This window comes from Rhipicephalus microplus, chromosome 2 (genome assembly GCF_043290135.1).
Source record: "Rhipicephalus microplus isolate Deutch F79 chromosome 2, USDA_Rmic, whole genome shotgun sequence".
Classification (NCBI taxonomy): domain Eukaryota; kingdom Metazoa; phylum Arthropoda; class Arachnida; order Ixodida; family Ixodidae; genus Rhipicephalus; species Rhipicephalus microplus.
The window spans coordinates 277,837,349-277,851,780 of record NC_134701.1 but is presented as its reverse complement, the minus strand read 5'-3'; the positions used below and the strand labels follow the sequence as shown (position 1 = coordinate 277,851,780).

General features: G+C 44.3%; 1 protein-coding gene across 1 annotated transcript in view; it reads left to right on the top strand.

Annotated features, from left to right (window-relative positions):
• Cand1 (Cullin-associated and neddylation-dissociated 1) overlaps positions 1-5,566 on the top strand; it is a 70,895-nt gene extending 65,329 nt beyond the window's left edge. Inside the window, exons 26-29 of the mRNA XM_037430356.2 lie at positions 1,275-1,346; positions 1,413-1,584; positions 4,310-4,456; positions 4,960-5,566. Of these exons, the coding sequence (XP_037286253.1) occupies positions 1,275-1,346; positions 1,413-1,584; positions 4,310-4,456; positions 4,960-5,093 (525 nt within the window). The 3' untranslated portion in view covers positions 5,094-5,566. The remainder of the gene's footprint in view (positions 1-1,274; positions 1,347-1,412; positions 1,585-4,309; positions 4,457-4,959) is intronic.
• The last annotated feature ends 8,866 nt before the right edge of the window (positions 5,567-14,432 follow it).

Below are 14,432 nucleotides of genomic sequence, written 5' to 3'. Positions count from 1 at the left end.
AACCCACGTTTCCCCTTAAGAAAGTACGCTGGGCCCTCAAGATAGGACGCTAGGCCGTTGCCAAATGAATACCAAAGTCATATTGGGCTATCCAGCTTATTAAAGAACAGGCACTGTATGTAAAGTGTAACGTCATGTTTAATAATCCCCTACAATATTACGATTGCAGTGATGCTCAAAATGATTATTATGATGCTCAAGACAAAACTGCTTGTTCAGTCTACCTTTGCATGCACTCACGGGCTTACAGCTTCATTGTTCAATGGTTTGCGCGATGTGCAACTGGCCTAGCTTTTCTTTCTTTCTTTTCTTTGTCTTTTTTATTGATGTCAAGCAGATACATTAGCACACTGTTTCGAATGACTTCTTATTTCAGTTTACACTCATGCAAGTAAGGGTGCATTTCATTGTATATTTGCTCAGATCATACATTCTTAAAGAAAATAACTTTTTGTGGCACCTCGATCTTTCAGTATTTGTATGTGAAAACTGGTGAATGTCTGCATACAGTAGGTACAGTGAAATCTCAATACTATGTATATAAATTTTGAAAAGTCGTTTTCGTGAAAAAGTAAGAAAATACACGCTAAAATTGGAAATGCGGCCAAATGAACGTACAACCACCAAGCAAAAGGCAAGCAAAATCGCCATGCAGCAAGAGATGTGTGACTAAAACGCAAGCAACGAGGTGTAGTCTGACCTGTACGGAGCTGTGCGTTATTTATACTGCTGCAAGTAACACTTTAAAAATTCATTATTTTGAACTGTTGAAATACAAGAGTGATAATATTCTATACATTATTCTGAAACATTCGGTATTCTGAAATTCGGTGTGGTGAAATATTTTTGCATTAAAGCAATAGCCATTCACAGGGGGGTTTTTGAAATGGTAGTCGTTTTTCTAAATAAGTTTTTAATCTGAGGTTTGCTTGGCTGTAGTTACATAGCTTTCAGTACAAATAGCATTTGTTGCATTAGCAGATCAGCTTTATTTTCATCTATGTAGCCTATATTAGGGCCCCAAAAATTTTGCATTGTTAAGGTATTCTTGGGGAGCTCTGAACAAATTTTTTATCGTCAACCATATCTACTGCTTGTCAATTTTTGCTATACGTACTAGTGGAATGCAGCATAACTCTGCAAGTTTATAAGTGCATTGTGTTGTTAATTAACTGGGAGTGTGCCATGTAAACTGTATCCCTTTGCAGAATGATCGCAGTTCTAAAGGCATGTCTTCACATGTTCTCTATTGTGTTCTTTTATTTATATCTCAGAACGAACTTATTCGAGAGGTTGAGATGGGGCCGTTCAAGCACACTGTTGATGACGGACTGGACATTCGCAAGGTAACGTGCTGGAGGAGGCTCTGGCTCGATGTCTTGTTCATCGCTTGTGTGTTGTCATTGCTGCAGGCAGCGTACGAATGCATGTACACGCTCCTAGACACATGCCTGGAGCAGCTGGATGTCTTCGAGTTCCTCAACCACGTGGAGGAAGGCCTGAAGGATCATTACGACATTAAGATGCTCACTTACTTGATGCTGGTGCGCCTATCCACACTCTGCCCTGCTGCCATCCTTCAGAGTAAGACCTGCAACCTCTCTTCTACGCGCTTGTTGCCTTGTTGGGGTATGCTGTGCTGTCGTTTAATTTTAATTAGTTGATTTCGACCAAAGGTTCTAGCCAATCTTCGTCGAATGAAGGCTTTGCAATCGCACGAACCCTCGCAAGTTAGATAATAAGTTATGGTGCACAGGAGCTTCCAACAAGCAAGGGCAAATTAAAAGAGATACAGCTAAACAAAAGTAATAAACTCTAGGATGTATGTGCTGTTAGGCTAATTGGGGGATGTCTGGAATGAATAGTCATCTATGCGGCAAATATGTGACAACAAAGAGACACGAAGTCTTTTATTCCTGTTTGCCTCAGTGTGGAAAAATACTGAGCTGGCAGTCTCGTGCGATCGTTTTACAGCGTGCAGTGGCTACGCCAAGGAGCATTTTTGAGACTATTACAGGGTTCGGTATATACAGCGACTGAATCGGTATATACAGCGACTGAAACAACAACAGACTGGACACTATCGTCTTTTCAGGATACATGGGTGCGCCTCTCTACCGCGATGGCATAATAAGTGACAACTGAGTTTCATTGAAACGCGGACCGGTTGTGTGGACTTGGATCATCTCATGGTTAGTTTTGTGCAGCTTGGCACCGATGTTGCCCACACCGTGGCTGTCGCGCGGCTGGCTGTACCGTGCACACGGATTTGTTGTGTGAATTGCTCGACCCCACTTCACTCCAGTCCGACCACATATGAGCAAAGCAGTGTGTTTAATTAGCGTGGGGATAACAAACTTTTGCCAAGTGTAGTACGCCGCTATTAATAATACTTTCTTTCACCACATCGGGTGCAACGCTGTGGAGGCTAGCAAGACTCCTTGCAGTAAATATACGTTCCAGTAAAGAAATAGTTGCATGTTTTCACCACCCAGATTATGTTGTTCTTTACGTTTCAGGCTGACTATGAAATGGGCAAATTTTGTATCGTACACACACACAAATTTGTGGGTGTGCATGGTAAGATAAAAGTTGAGTGAATACCACTTTTTTTTTACCAGAAATAATTCTGTTTACCAATGATGTTTGACCATAGAATTGCGTCAAAACTAAATTGCGTTGCTCGAAAACACACCTTTGGTCTACAAACCTCCTCTGAAACTCCCCTTTTACTGGGCCAAAGCTGCTCCAAAACAGCATTATTCCTGCCCCTGAGCTGCTCCAAAATATGAAGTCCACTTCAACCCATGAAGCAAGCGAAGGCTGGTGCATTAGCGTTGCACTGATGGACTAGCAGTGAAAGACTGCACTTAAGAACATCACCAATCACTTGGAGAACATATAAAGTACACATCTCTTTGTTGCTTGTGGCTACTCGTTTTATGCAAGTTCGGGACTATATGCATGCAATAATTCGTTTGTGTGATGAATAACACTGCAAGTTTATTTATGTGGCTTACATGGCAAAATTCTTGCAATTTAATGTCACTGATATGAGAATTTAATGTTGACACCGGAAGCTTGCAAGCAAGTTTGTGCACTTACGCATGCTTCAGGTGATTACAGTGGACTCCTCTTAAACGAAACTCGAAGGGGCAAAAAAGTTTGTTTCATTTATAAGAAGTTCATTTAAGCAAAGCTTACAAAATGAATGAAGTATGACTTTACTTTAAAAGCACCAACTGTGGCTGACAGAACAAAAACATTTCGAGGTATACAATGCTACTATAGTAGATTAGAAAGAAAAAATGTTGCTAATATTGCTTACAGATATCTCTGTTTGTAGCTGCACTTCATCCAGAAACTATCTTGAAGACAACACCATGCCGCTTTTTAAAACAGCTCAGACAGCCATCGCTCACCTGCAAGTGCTCGATCCCCATGCGAGTAGCAATCTCTTCGAAAATGAGGCTGCTGATCCGGAAGTTCGCACTGCGTGCACACTTGAATCAGAGAAAAAGAGCATCTTCAATTTCTTTGTACGCCGCGGTTCTCATCGGCATTGTGTCCGTGGCAAACTTCCCAAGCTTTGCAGCTTTTTAAATCTTCCCTTTGTTCTTGAAGTATCCTCAACAGTGTGGACTTAAGAATATTGAACTTCTTCACAATTTCTGTCTTTGATAGGTCGTTGCAGTCAAAATCTTTAATGATTTTTACTTTTGCTGCAAGGAAAAGTGCATTGCGCTGCCGTTTTTTGTTTCCATCTCAAGTTCACAACGAGAAGGAAACAAAAAAGATGAAAAGATGGATCGTTTGCTGCTCGGTGTGCGCCGACATGTGCAATTGCTGGATTGGTTTAGCTAGGCTAGCTTCGGCATTTGTTCATGGTTGCTAGACTGCCGTGGCCACTTCCGCTATTCATAGATTTTCCGCGTTTTAGTTCTATTTAATCGATGTAGGGGGAAAAATGTTCTGATTACCCGAAACTATTTATCATTAAGCATATATGAGACCTATCAAATGTGCCTAGATAGTTTCGTTTATGTGGCTTTTCCGTTTGAGTGAGTTTCGTTTAATGGGAGTCCTCTGTAGTACATAAGCAATTCTTCCACTCTCACATTTTATTTTGCAATACGAGGTGAAGGGCATTGCAGCTGGTGACTGAGCTCGCATAGTCTCTGTAGCAGAACTATTTGTAAGATTGCAATGGGCAGTGATAACTAGACCAAACGGTAATCACCAGCATGAGCTTGAGAAGACAAATGGTATTTCGCACCCATGGATGTTACTAAATGTGTTTCTTTTTCAGGGTTGGAACGCCTGGTGGAACCTCTGAAAACCACGTGTGCAAGCAAAATAAAGGCTAATTCAGTTAAGCAGGAATTTGAAAAGCAAGATGAGCTGAAGCGTGCAGCCATGCGAGCATTCACTGCTTTGCTAGCCATTCCAGATGCTGGTGAGACCTCAATTGATTGCTTTTGCTCCCCCACTTCTGCTCCTCAATAAAATTTGTGCCTAATTTTCTAATGTATCTTTAGCCTGAGAAAAAAAAAAAACCATACACTTAATTAGGGATAATTGTCATTTGTGTTGTGTCTTTGAAGTCGCGTACTAGGCTTTTTTGTGTGCACATCTGTGCGCAATTATGCATGTTAGCGTGTAAGGGGTGTTCAATATGTGCAGGGCTATGTTTTAATTAGGGGCTCCAAGGCACAACTGTAGCATCTGCAGACGTGAAATCGGTTTTATAAATACCTGCAGTTGAAAGTCTTAACATCACCGATTATTTCCAGAAGGTGGCACCGTGCAGTGCTAGACTCTGGTTAGGATGTAACAACTCATATTGGGTGCAACTGTACTTAAATACCTCGTGCGCTATGCTAACACACGTTTGTGCATTTTTCAAGACAGCTGTGAGTGAGCACTACCTGATGGGCATTGTGTTGGTTTGCATTTCAGACAAAAACCCGCTGCTGAATGAGTTCCTTTCCCACATCAAGTCTACACCAGAGCTGCTGGGGCTGTACGAAAGTATTCAGAAGGACACCAGTGCAAACGTCACGGACTCTTCAAACGTGATGGACATCAGCTGAAAATCCGTAGTGGCATCCGGGACTGGTGCCGCAGCACACTCACGTCACTGGCCTCGTTCGTAATGGGCGCACAGCGTATCTGCATGCACACTCTCGACGAACAGGGCAGCTGGCATGTAGGTGTGTGTGCCAAGAGCCGTGGATTTGCTTGCGTCGCCAAAAGTAGGTAGTGGAGAACACAAGAAAGCCAAGTTGTTGCTTCGTTGGCTAACGCAAAGACGACTCAGAAAAAGTGTGCTCCCCACCCTGCCAGTTTACACATGACACCCTGGACAGCTTCCGTTTACACCATTTTTTTTAACGCGTGTAAGAAGTGTGCTGGTGTGAATCATGCCATTTTCTCATCCTGAATTGTGTTTCAGGTTCTTTATATAAGAAAAACTGCTTGCAAACGGGACAACAAAAACAAAGACTGTAAATTTGTGGCTGAAGTAGTTTTTTTTTGTACTTCAAAATATACAATATTTACAGGGGCTGTTTTGTTGGGGCACAACTTTGTGCATGTGGTGCTGTTTTTGGTGGCACACAGGAATGCTTACCTGAGAGCGCGAAATGTATTTCCTGTGTGTGGTGATGTCCTTCTGTGTGGCACTTAGTCATGCTTACACGTTCTGTGTACATGCACATCTGCATTGGGGAATCTTAGTGCGTGCATTAACAGAACATGACATACCTGCCAAGTCTCTGGGTTTGCCCAGGAGACTACCGGATTTCAACTGTTTCTTTCCTTTGTACGGTCGCCGTGAAAATTTCCCGGAAATTGAAATTTCTTTGCGTGATCTGGCCGCATTGACATAATATAGCTCAGTCCGCTCCAGGCTTTTTGCGAAACCACATTTTATTATGAACGAAATTCGGAGGTGTTTATCTAGACATACAGTAAGATCTCAGTAATGTGAAACCGTGACAGATGCGAATTTACGAAATTTGTCGGCCAAATTTCACTGTCCACGGTGTCAAAATTCACATTTTCCCCAAAATTTTCCTAATCGTGACAAGTGATATGAACTTTAGTACCGAAACCGTCGAACAAAAGCAGAGGGCAGCGTATCGAAGCTTTGGAAGTGCGCATGCGACCAGCGCACGCAGTCTCCTATAGTAAGTGTGGTTGTTGTTGCCACAACCGCTGTGGCCAAAACCACGGTCGTTCTTGACTTAATCATGTATGATGACGACGTAACTGACAAAACTCCGAAAGTGTGCGCGCGTCCAATGCTCGACCAGTAAAGGAAAGCAACGCTGCTTTTACGCAAACTCTGTGGACAAAAGTGCGACAAATGCAATCACAGCTAGAAAACGACTTAGTTTTGAAGGCACGTGCGCAGTGAGCACATGCAGATTGATAACGGTACTACCGTTTGCCAAAACCGCCGCGCGCAAAACCTCTGTTGCGGCGACGCGATAGCGATGTACGAGCTTTGAGGGCACAAAGCTAATGCAGTGGTTAATTAAAGGCAGTAAAGACTTTAAAAAGGCTAAAAACGTTTTGGCGTTCCAGTCCAAAGAATCTAGCAGCGAGCAAAGCTTTGACCCGTGCTTTCGCGGCAGCCAGCCGCGCCGTCTTGCCCGTTCACGTGTGTCTAGCAGCGAGCAAAGCTTTGACCCGTGCTTTTGCGGCAGCCGCGCTGTCTCGCCCGTTCACTTGTGTCCCAGGAAGACATTTGCAAGTTTGACGGAAATAGGTTTCGCTAGTTGTTTTGATTGCGTGAAATTTCGGGAGTATTTGTGCCCCCCTTTGAGACTTTCACCTTAGTGGGAAATCCTACCCTTATGTGTTCGGCGAGTCCAAGCCATTAAAAGATCGTAACGCCAATGTTTGTACTTGTGGCCCCCCTCCCCCCTCGCTTATTGCGATGTTTTTTTTGGTGCCAAAAGTAAGGGGAAAAACGATTGGGGGTTCACCCCTCTGTTGCAAAAATATCCTGGATTCAGAATCTTTGAACTCTGCAGGTATGACATGATCATCTTGAGTCAAATTTCTGTGGGCAGACCAACAACATCATTGTCCAGGTGTCAAGGAGATTAGCTGCCTAATTTTTTATCTACCCTAAAGACTTGTACACCTTCAACCGAGTTGCTGAATTGTGCAACAGTTACCAGTTTGCTCAACAAGGGTGGGATATCGAGCAGAGGACATGGTTTTAAATGCGAATGCATTTCTTAGTCTGGCTATGTCAGGCGTCCATCGGGATCCGTCCACCGCCCTCTTCCATCACAACAGCTGCGGGCGCACGCGTCCCTGGCTACCGTAGCCCCCACCATGTCACGCTTCAACATAGCCAGCTGTTAGCAACAGCTGCGGGCGCGCGCGCTTGTCCTCGCCCCTAGTAAGGGGAGCCCCCACCTCCTTGACTTGAACGTGACTTGCCACCGCATCAGTGCAGTGCATTTGTGTAGCGTTTGTGTTGATAAGACGCTGATATTATGGCGGTCAGGCAAAATGACAGGTGCAGAGCTTCGCCGCTCGCTCTCTCTCCTCCCTTTCTCTCCCGTACGCTCGCTCGTGTGTACATATAAACTAAGTGAAGCGCGCGCCTCACTTTAGACTATTCACTGGCTGATGAATGTGTAAATAAATGGTTATGGTACAAATCCTCGTCTCATCATTAATATACGCCATTAAAATTTTTATGCCATGTACTCTCTGCGCAAGAAATGCATTCGCATTTCCTAGCGATTCTCTTTGGGGAGGTGGGGGCAATTTTTGTTTAACTACCTTTTATTGTAATTTAGATTCATATGTGAAATCGTTTATACAATGCTTAAAATCGGTAGCTGCACTAGACTTGAAGCGGCATGAACTGAAGAAACTCCAAAGTTTACACTTGTCAGATAAGGCTGCACACACACACCCACACTCTGCAAAATTGCCTCAAGCACGAGGCTACAAAGCAAATCTATTTAGACTTTTCAGAAAAGCTTGATAAAAAAAATTGTGGTCTGCACGTAGCTTTGTGCTAATCTAGAAGAGAACAATTTTGGCCTCTTACATACCTTCCTTCTAGGAGCATCTGCAGCCATCATTCTGTACAGTGGATCTCACTGTACAAAGTGAAGCAACATAATGAAGCTTTGTCGTAGCCCTGCACAAATGATACATAATTCAAATATGAATGGGGTTCTCGCGAAGTGAACAAAAAATGCGTTTCATCTTTTATTTGTAAACAACGTGCTCGCGCATGGAAGCAATATCTTTTTACTCGTAGATTAGGTGCAAAAACGGAATAGATGAAGCTGCAGAAGGTTGATGTTAGCGATTCCCTCATCTCTGAAGTGCAGCATTATCCCACTATGTACAACATGAGACAATACAGTATTACTCCACTGCATTTCAGCACGGGTTTAAAGCTTATGCCATGGCCTGGACTAATGCTCATTTGTATCTATGATTTTTTCGCGTTTAAGATTGCCGATTGGTTAGAACTCGTTTCTATATATACTATTACAACGAATGCCAAATATAACGAAATTATTTACGGTCCCGATGCCACGTCTTTATACAATACCGCCTTTTTTTTTCCCTTTTAATAATGCAAGAAACTGCAAATCGATATACTCGGTGCAAGAAAACTTGTTTCATATATGTGCGAAAAATAGTGTTTTGCCGCTCGCGTGCTATACCACGGCAAAATGAAGTTTTTTTTAAGGTGTAAGCCAAGGAGGCCACTGCTTGCCATAGACTTTTATTGCGCACAGAAAACAAAGAGGGGAAAAAAAAGATTGTGCGCGGCACGAAAATTTTTCAATTTCGCATCTGTATGTACACAGGCTCCCCTGCAAACGCACGCAACAGCCTACATAAAGGGGGGTTTGGTTTGCACAAGGTGTGTTTAACAGCGAAACTTGTAGGTGGCGGCAAAATGTCCATGGTCACCAGAAAAGTATCATACGTGAACGGGCGTTTGCCACACATTGGTCAGATCCCACTAATTACCACTGTTCCACAAAGAATGAGGGAGGCAACACGTAGCCTAAGAAATTTCTGTCATCTCTCTTATGTGCCTCAAAATTTTAAATGATTCCACAACGTGCCCCTGGTCCACTAAAAACGAAGAATGCGACAGTTAGCTTGATGAATCTTGCAGAGCGACGGCGGCGAGCCGAAGACCTCGCGGATACGTATGAGTGAATACTATAGTGAACGGGAAAGGCAATGGCGGCTGCCGGAAGACGCCGAGGTAGCGATGGAAGACCCACGCTAACAAAAACGTGCCAGTAGATCTACTAGGTGAGTGCTTGACTCTGGAGTTGGGACATCCGCGTCCTGCCTGTGGTTCCAACTCGAATGTCTGCGATGGACACAATGCTTGCACAGTGGAAATCTGTGCTCGGCTGCTGACCCGCAGGTCGCGGGATCGAATCCCGGCTGCGGCGGCTGCATATTCGGTGGAGACGAGAATGCTGTATGCCCGTGTGCTTAGATATGGTTGCACGTTAAAGAACCCCAGGTGGTCGAACTTTCCGGAGCCCTACACTTCGCCGTCTCTCATAAGCATGTGGAGGTTTTGGGACGTTAAACCCCACATATCGATCAATTGTCAATGTGGAAGCTATCTAACCTGGCCAAAGCCTGGCGACAATCTAGAAGCAACCACATAAAACTTCATAATCGTCCAGTTTGTTTCAAAGCCTTCCGCGACTACGTTCAAGGTTTGCCATTCTTCACAATAAAAATTCAGGACTGTGTAGTCTTCGCAAACGAACTCTATGCCGACGCGGGGAAGCTTTGCCGCAAACAAACATTTTAACTTGAGGGTCGTTATTTGAACTGTATAATAGTACATGTTAGTTTTTGGCGTATACCCATTTTTTTTTTTGTAGATAAAAAAGTCATTTTCGCCGCAAGGGCGAAGGCGATAGCAACAACTTGGAATGTGACGCTGAGAACTGCTGCAGATAGAAATGTGCAGCGCGCTGCTCACGCACAAATGACGCACGAAAACAACACACGGGACGAGAGCTAACGTTTACAGCTCGACGCTTGACGCGCTGTTTAAGCAAAAACGACGCACGAAACGAAATCACAGGTACATATGAGTGCGACCTAACGAGCGTCCCAGTTGTTACTGCGCTGTGTTTGAAAAACGCGCTCTTTTTGCTAACGGGGCCTGCCCAGTGAGCGAAGTGACCTCTGTTGTCCAGGCAACTAACGCAATCGTTCCGGTGAAAGACCAAGGCTCACTGTTCTCCCCACCGATGGATAAGCGCGTGCCCTCACTCAAGCACCTAACCTGCCCCCATCCGCGGGGCAAAGTACGCGTGGGAGATAAGCGCGCGTTGGAGCATCGTGATGAGCTGGGGGCCGAGCGCGGGCGGATTTTTAACGGCGAAGCTCCTTATGGCGTGGCTCATGCGTCCCCCGTTGTCGTTGTGCGTAACCGCCTCGTTAGTTCTTGAACCGACCATAGAGGGCGGTACTGACGTCACACGTATGGAAGGAGAGAGACGATCGCGTGTTCTTCGATGGCGCCGTACGCCAGGGGGCGCTCTATAGTACAATAAAATAGAGACTGTGTATGGTCATATACAGTTACTCTACAATAAAATGGACTATACGCCAAATCAGAGGGGAGTCGACTCGGCTTCAGCCCCTCTTTTGCCAACCAAGCAAGGAGAACACATCGAACAGTCATTACCAACATTGATGTATGCAGATGATATATAGTATTAATAGCCGACAACAAGGAAGATCTGCAGGGATTGATAGACATTTGTGGTAATGAGGGAGAGGGGTTAAACTTGAAGTTCAGCAGGGAAAAAACGGCAGTCATGATTTTTAATGATAACAAAGACAATGAGCATAAGATACAGGAAGTCACGCTAGAAATAGTGGATAAATACAAAAATTTGGGCGCATAGGTAAATAACGGGGCTGAGTACCTAAGGGAGCATGAAAGATACGTAATGACTAAGGGTAACAGGAATGTAGCTGTAATGAAAAATAGGGCACTGTGCAACTACAATAGGTATGACTTTGTGAGAGGGATTTGGAAAGCTGTCACGGTCCCGGGTTTGACGTTCGGCAATGCGATCTTGTGCATGAAATCGGAGGTTCAAGCAAGATTGTAAATTAAACAACGTGACATATATAGACTTGCTTTGAGAGCACACAGGAATACCCCAAATCAGAGGGTACAGTGTGACATGGGATGGACATGGTTTGAGTGCAGGAATGCTAGCAGCAAGATAGAATTTAGGAGCGGTTGAGAAAAATGGGAGAGGAGCATTGGGCTAGAAACGTTTTCAGCTACTTTTACATGAAGAATGTTCATACTAAATGCAGGAAGTGAACTCAAAAATCGTCAAGCAAGTACTTAGACAGCAGCACAATTCCAAAGCAAAAGGAAACATCGGTTAAGAAGAGGTTGAGGGAAACAGAGATGGACGTGTGGAAGATTGCAATGCTTACGAAACCATCACTGGAGAACCTACTGAACTTTCAAGCAGGAAATTGCAAAAGAAAAGATATACGATAATTCTCAGGGTAGTTCTTTGCTGTTCGAGGCCATGACGGGAGTATTGCGGACCGAGACGTACCGAGATAAATGTGAAGACACAGACACGGTGTGCAGTGCGTGTTGAGAGGAGGAGGAGGAAACGGCTGGACATTTGATAATGTTCTGTTAGGGGCTCCACCCTATAGTCCAAGATAATGGCGCGGAATTTTTCAAAGCATTGGGGTTTAGGGACAGTGAAGGTGAAATTGACTTTAAACGGGTAGAAATAACCAGGGTGAGGGTAACTGATTGGTGGGTACAATCCAGGCGCGAGTGAAATTCAACCCATAAACACACAGTGACAGTACTTGACTTTATGGCTAGGTGGCGTGGGCCACCGCCCGATCTTAAGATCCCAAGATGAAACTTGTTTCATCCACCCGACCTAAAGGGCACAGCCGCATCCATCCATCCTAAGTGCCGTTCAAATCTTGGCGCGCACGCATCCAGAGGCGCCGTTCGGCGGTGGAGGATGGATAAGGCAAGGAAGCACGGACGCATTGACGGACGCTTACCCCCACTTATCATCATTTATTCTGTTTATACGCTGCGATTTTTTTCTTTGTTTCTTGAGTTTTCATATATATAGATACGTATACATGACTATACAGACGTATACAGAAGTATACAGATACGTATACATATACAGTGCATGACGGCAACGGTAGAAGCAGCCGAGACTGTCCATGTAATTATGTGTCCATGCAAATATGCGAGACAGGGCGCGCAGGAAATGCGCCATCTAGGCTACGCCAGATCGCTAAACTCGCGTGATGAACATTGCAAAAAGCGTGTCACAGCCAAAATTTATCCAGAAAAAAAATCATCCATTCTAAAAGTCTAAAAATACCCCATTGGACTGCTTATTATTTGTGCGTAGTGAGCAGTGCTTGTCATTTTCGCGCTGCACTAAAGCGTAAAATGGCGGCAGCCACTGCGGCGCTACATCTTGCAGGTGAGTGAAATGTTTTTTTTTTTTTTAAGATGATTGTTTTTCATGGGATACTGTGTTTAGAAAAAAAATTATTCCATTGTGGTACGGAACAAATTATAGGAAACAGTGTTTAAACATGACAACGATAAACACACACAAACAACTGAGCACAAAGTGCATGAACCGTTGAAACGAAAATGTCGAGTCCCGTAAGAAGTTCGTAACGCGTGCTACTATACGCGAAAATTTTGGTCCCTCTGTCTTTTGAAACAACGATTCGTCCACCCATGTTGACCTGGTTGCTGCGTTCATGCATACTTGTGAACATTGTCAATACAAAAAATTAAAAAAAAGATTACGCATATTTAACGCGCAACATTAACACGTAAGTGTTAGGCAGTGTGTCTTTTTATTTAGAAAATGCACATGAATGTGTAATTCTAAACACTGAAGTGTTTATCAGGCCGTGCTGACAATGCGACACTATGAACGAATAAGCAGGTGTTTCCCACACGCTTCGTTAATAGTATTTAAATAAAACAACCTGGTGCTGCCACCTGTCAGTGGCTATACGTTCTAAAAAAACTTTATTCTGTCTATGTCAAAGTCATCGCCATTCAGCCAAGGCACCCAGCGAAGCTCAAGGATGGCGTCAACTTTTAGCCCGGGTACGTGTTTTAGTGACGTAAATGGTAAAATAATTGTACTGTTTTCTCCAGTTTCAGTAAAAGGGGAGTTAGTTCTTTTAGAAAAAGAACACTTCGAAAGTATATAGACGCCCCATGTACAGCCTGTGCGAGCATATCTTTCTTTTTCTTTGTTTGTAGACGAATGTTCACTGCAGTACATGGGGAAATCGCACGTGTCGCTCAAAAGAAACCACCTTATACCCTTTTGCGCTTTCACAGCAATCATATACAGTCTCCGTGTAATCACGTACGTCACGCCATCTCCGTGGACGTGAAAACAATACCGAGATCCGATGGATACTTTACGGTACAATCGGAAGAACACGTTGAGGTGCATTAGTTCGATCGCGCTCCCGGTAAAGTTGACGCATTCATTATTACCAAACTGAGGGTATGCAATGGCGTGCTTGCAGCCCGAGATGTCGATTTGCTGCCGTTTACAGTCCGTCTAGCTGCTGGCGTGATATGGACTGGCCACCACTCCCTCTGAGAGGACATCCGTCGGGTTCATTCAAGCGAAATCATTGACGACAAGCGAACAAAGTGACCGGCCCTCTTCTCTCTGTGTTCCCTGAAGTTTTAATATAGTCCCGCAATACAAAGCTGGTGGCAGTGCAATATGTAGGTTTTCCGAGCTTCAAGGAAATGGGGTTATGTCGTGTGAGATGAAGTTGCCACAACTGCCGTTTGGAGGCACGTGCTTGATGGCTACAGATCTCGAGTTAGGTATGCTTCGACGAGTTCAGCTGGTTGACCCCTTCCAGAGTCCCGAAGGTGTACAGATGATGCCATCGGCGTTACTATTCCTGAGGTAGGGAAATTGTTGCGATGCAAGCCATTGGTCCCGTTCTACGAGTGTATACCTCTTTTTGCGTCCACATTTCGCTCTTGAGGAGAAACTTGCCAGGAAATTCGTATTTTCTAATTTCGGGTAAACCATACGTGGCACGTACCCTGCTGTATCATCCTCGTTCGCCGTTATATCTTCGAACAATAATTTATGGGGGCTTCAGCAACCAACGAATGGCTCGGCGTTTGCTGATGTGTTTCGTACACGACGCAACCTCTGTGCATGCCCGGGTTGAAAGTTGTGGCAGCTGCAGGTTATTTTTAAAGGCTTCGCCGCGCTTTTTAAATAGATATAGAGGCAAATCAGGTAGATATTGTGAGGTGTCACAATGACATAACACGCAGCGTTGTGATAGCGATTAAAAGCGAT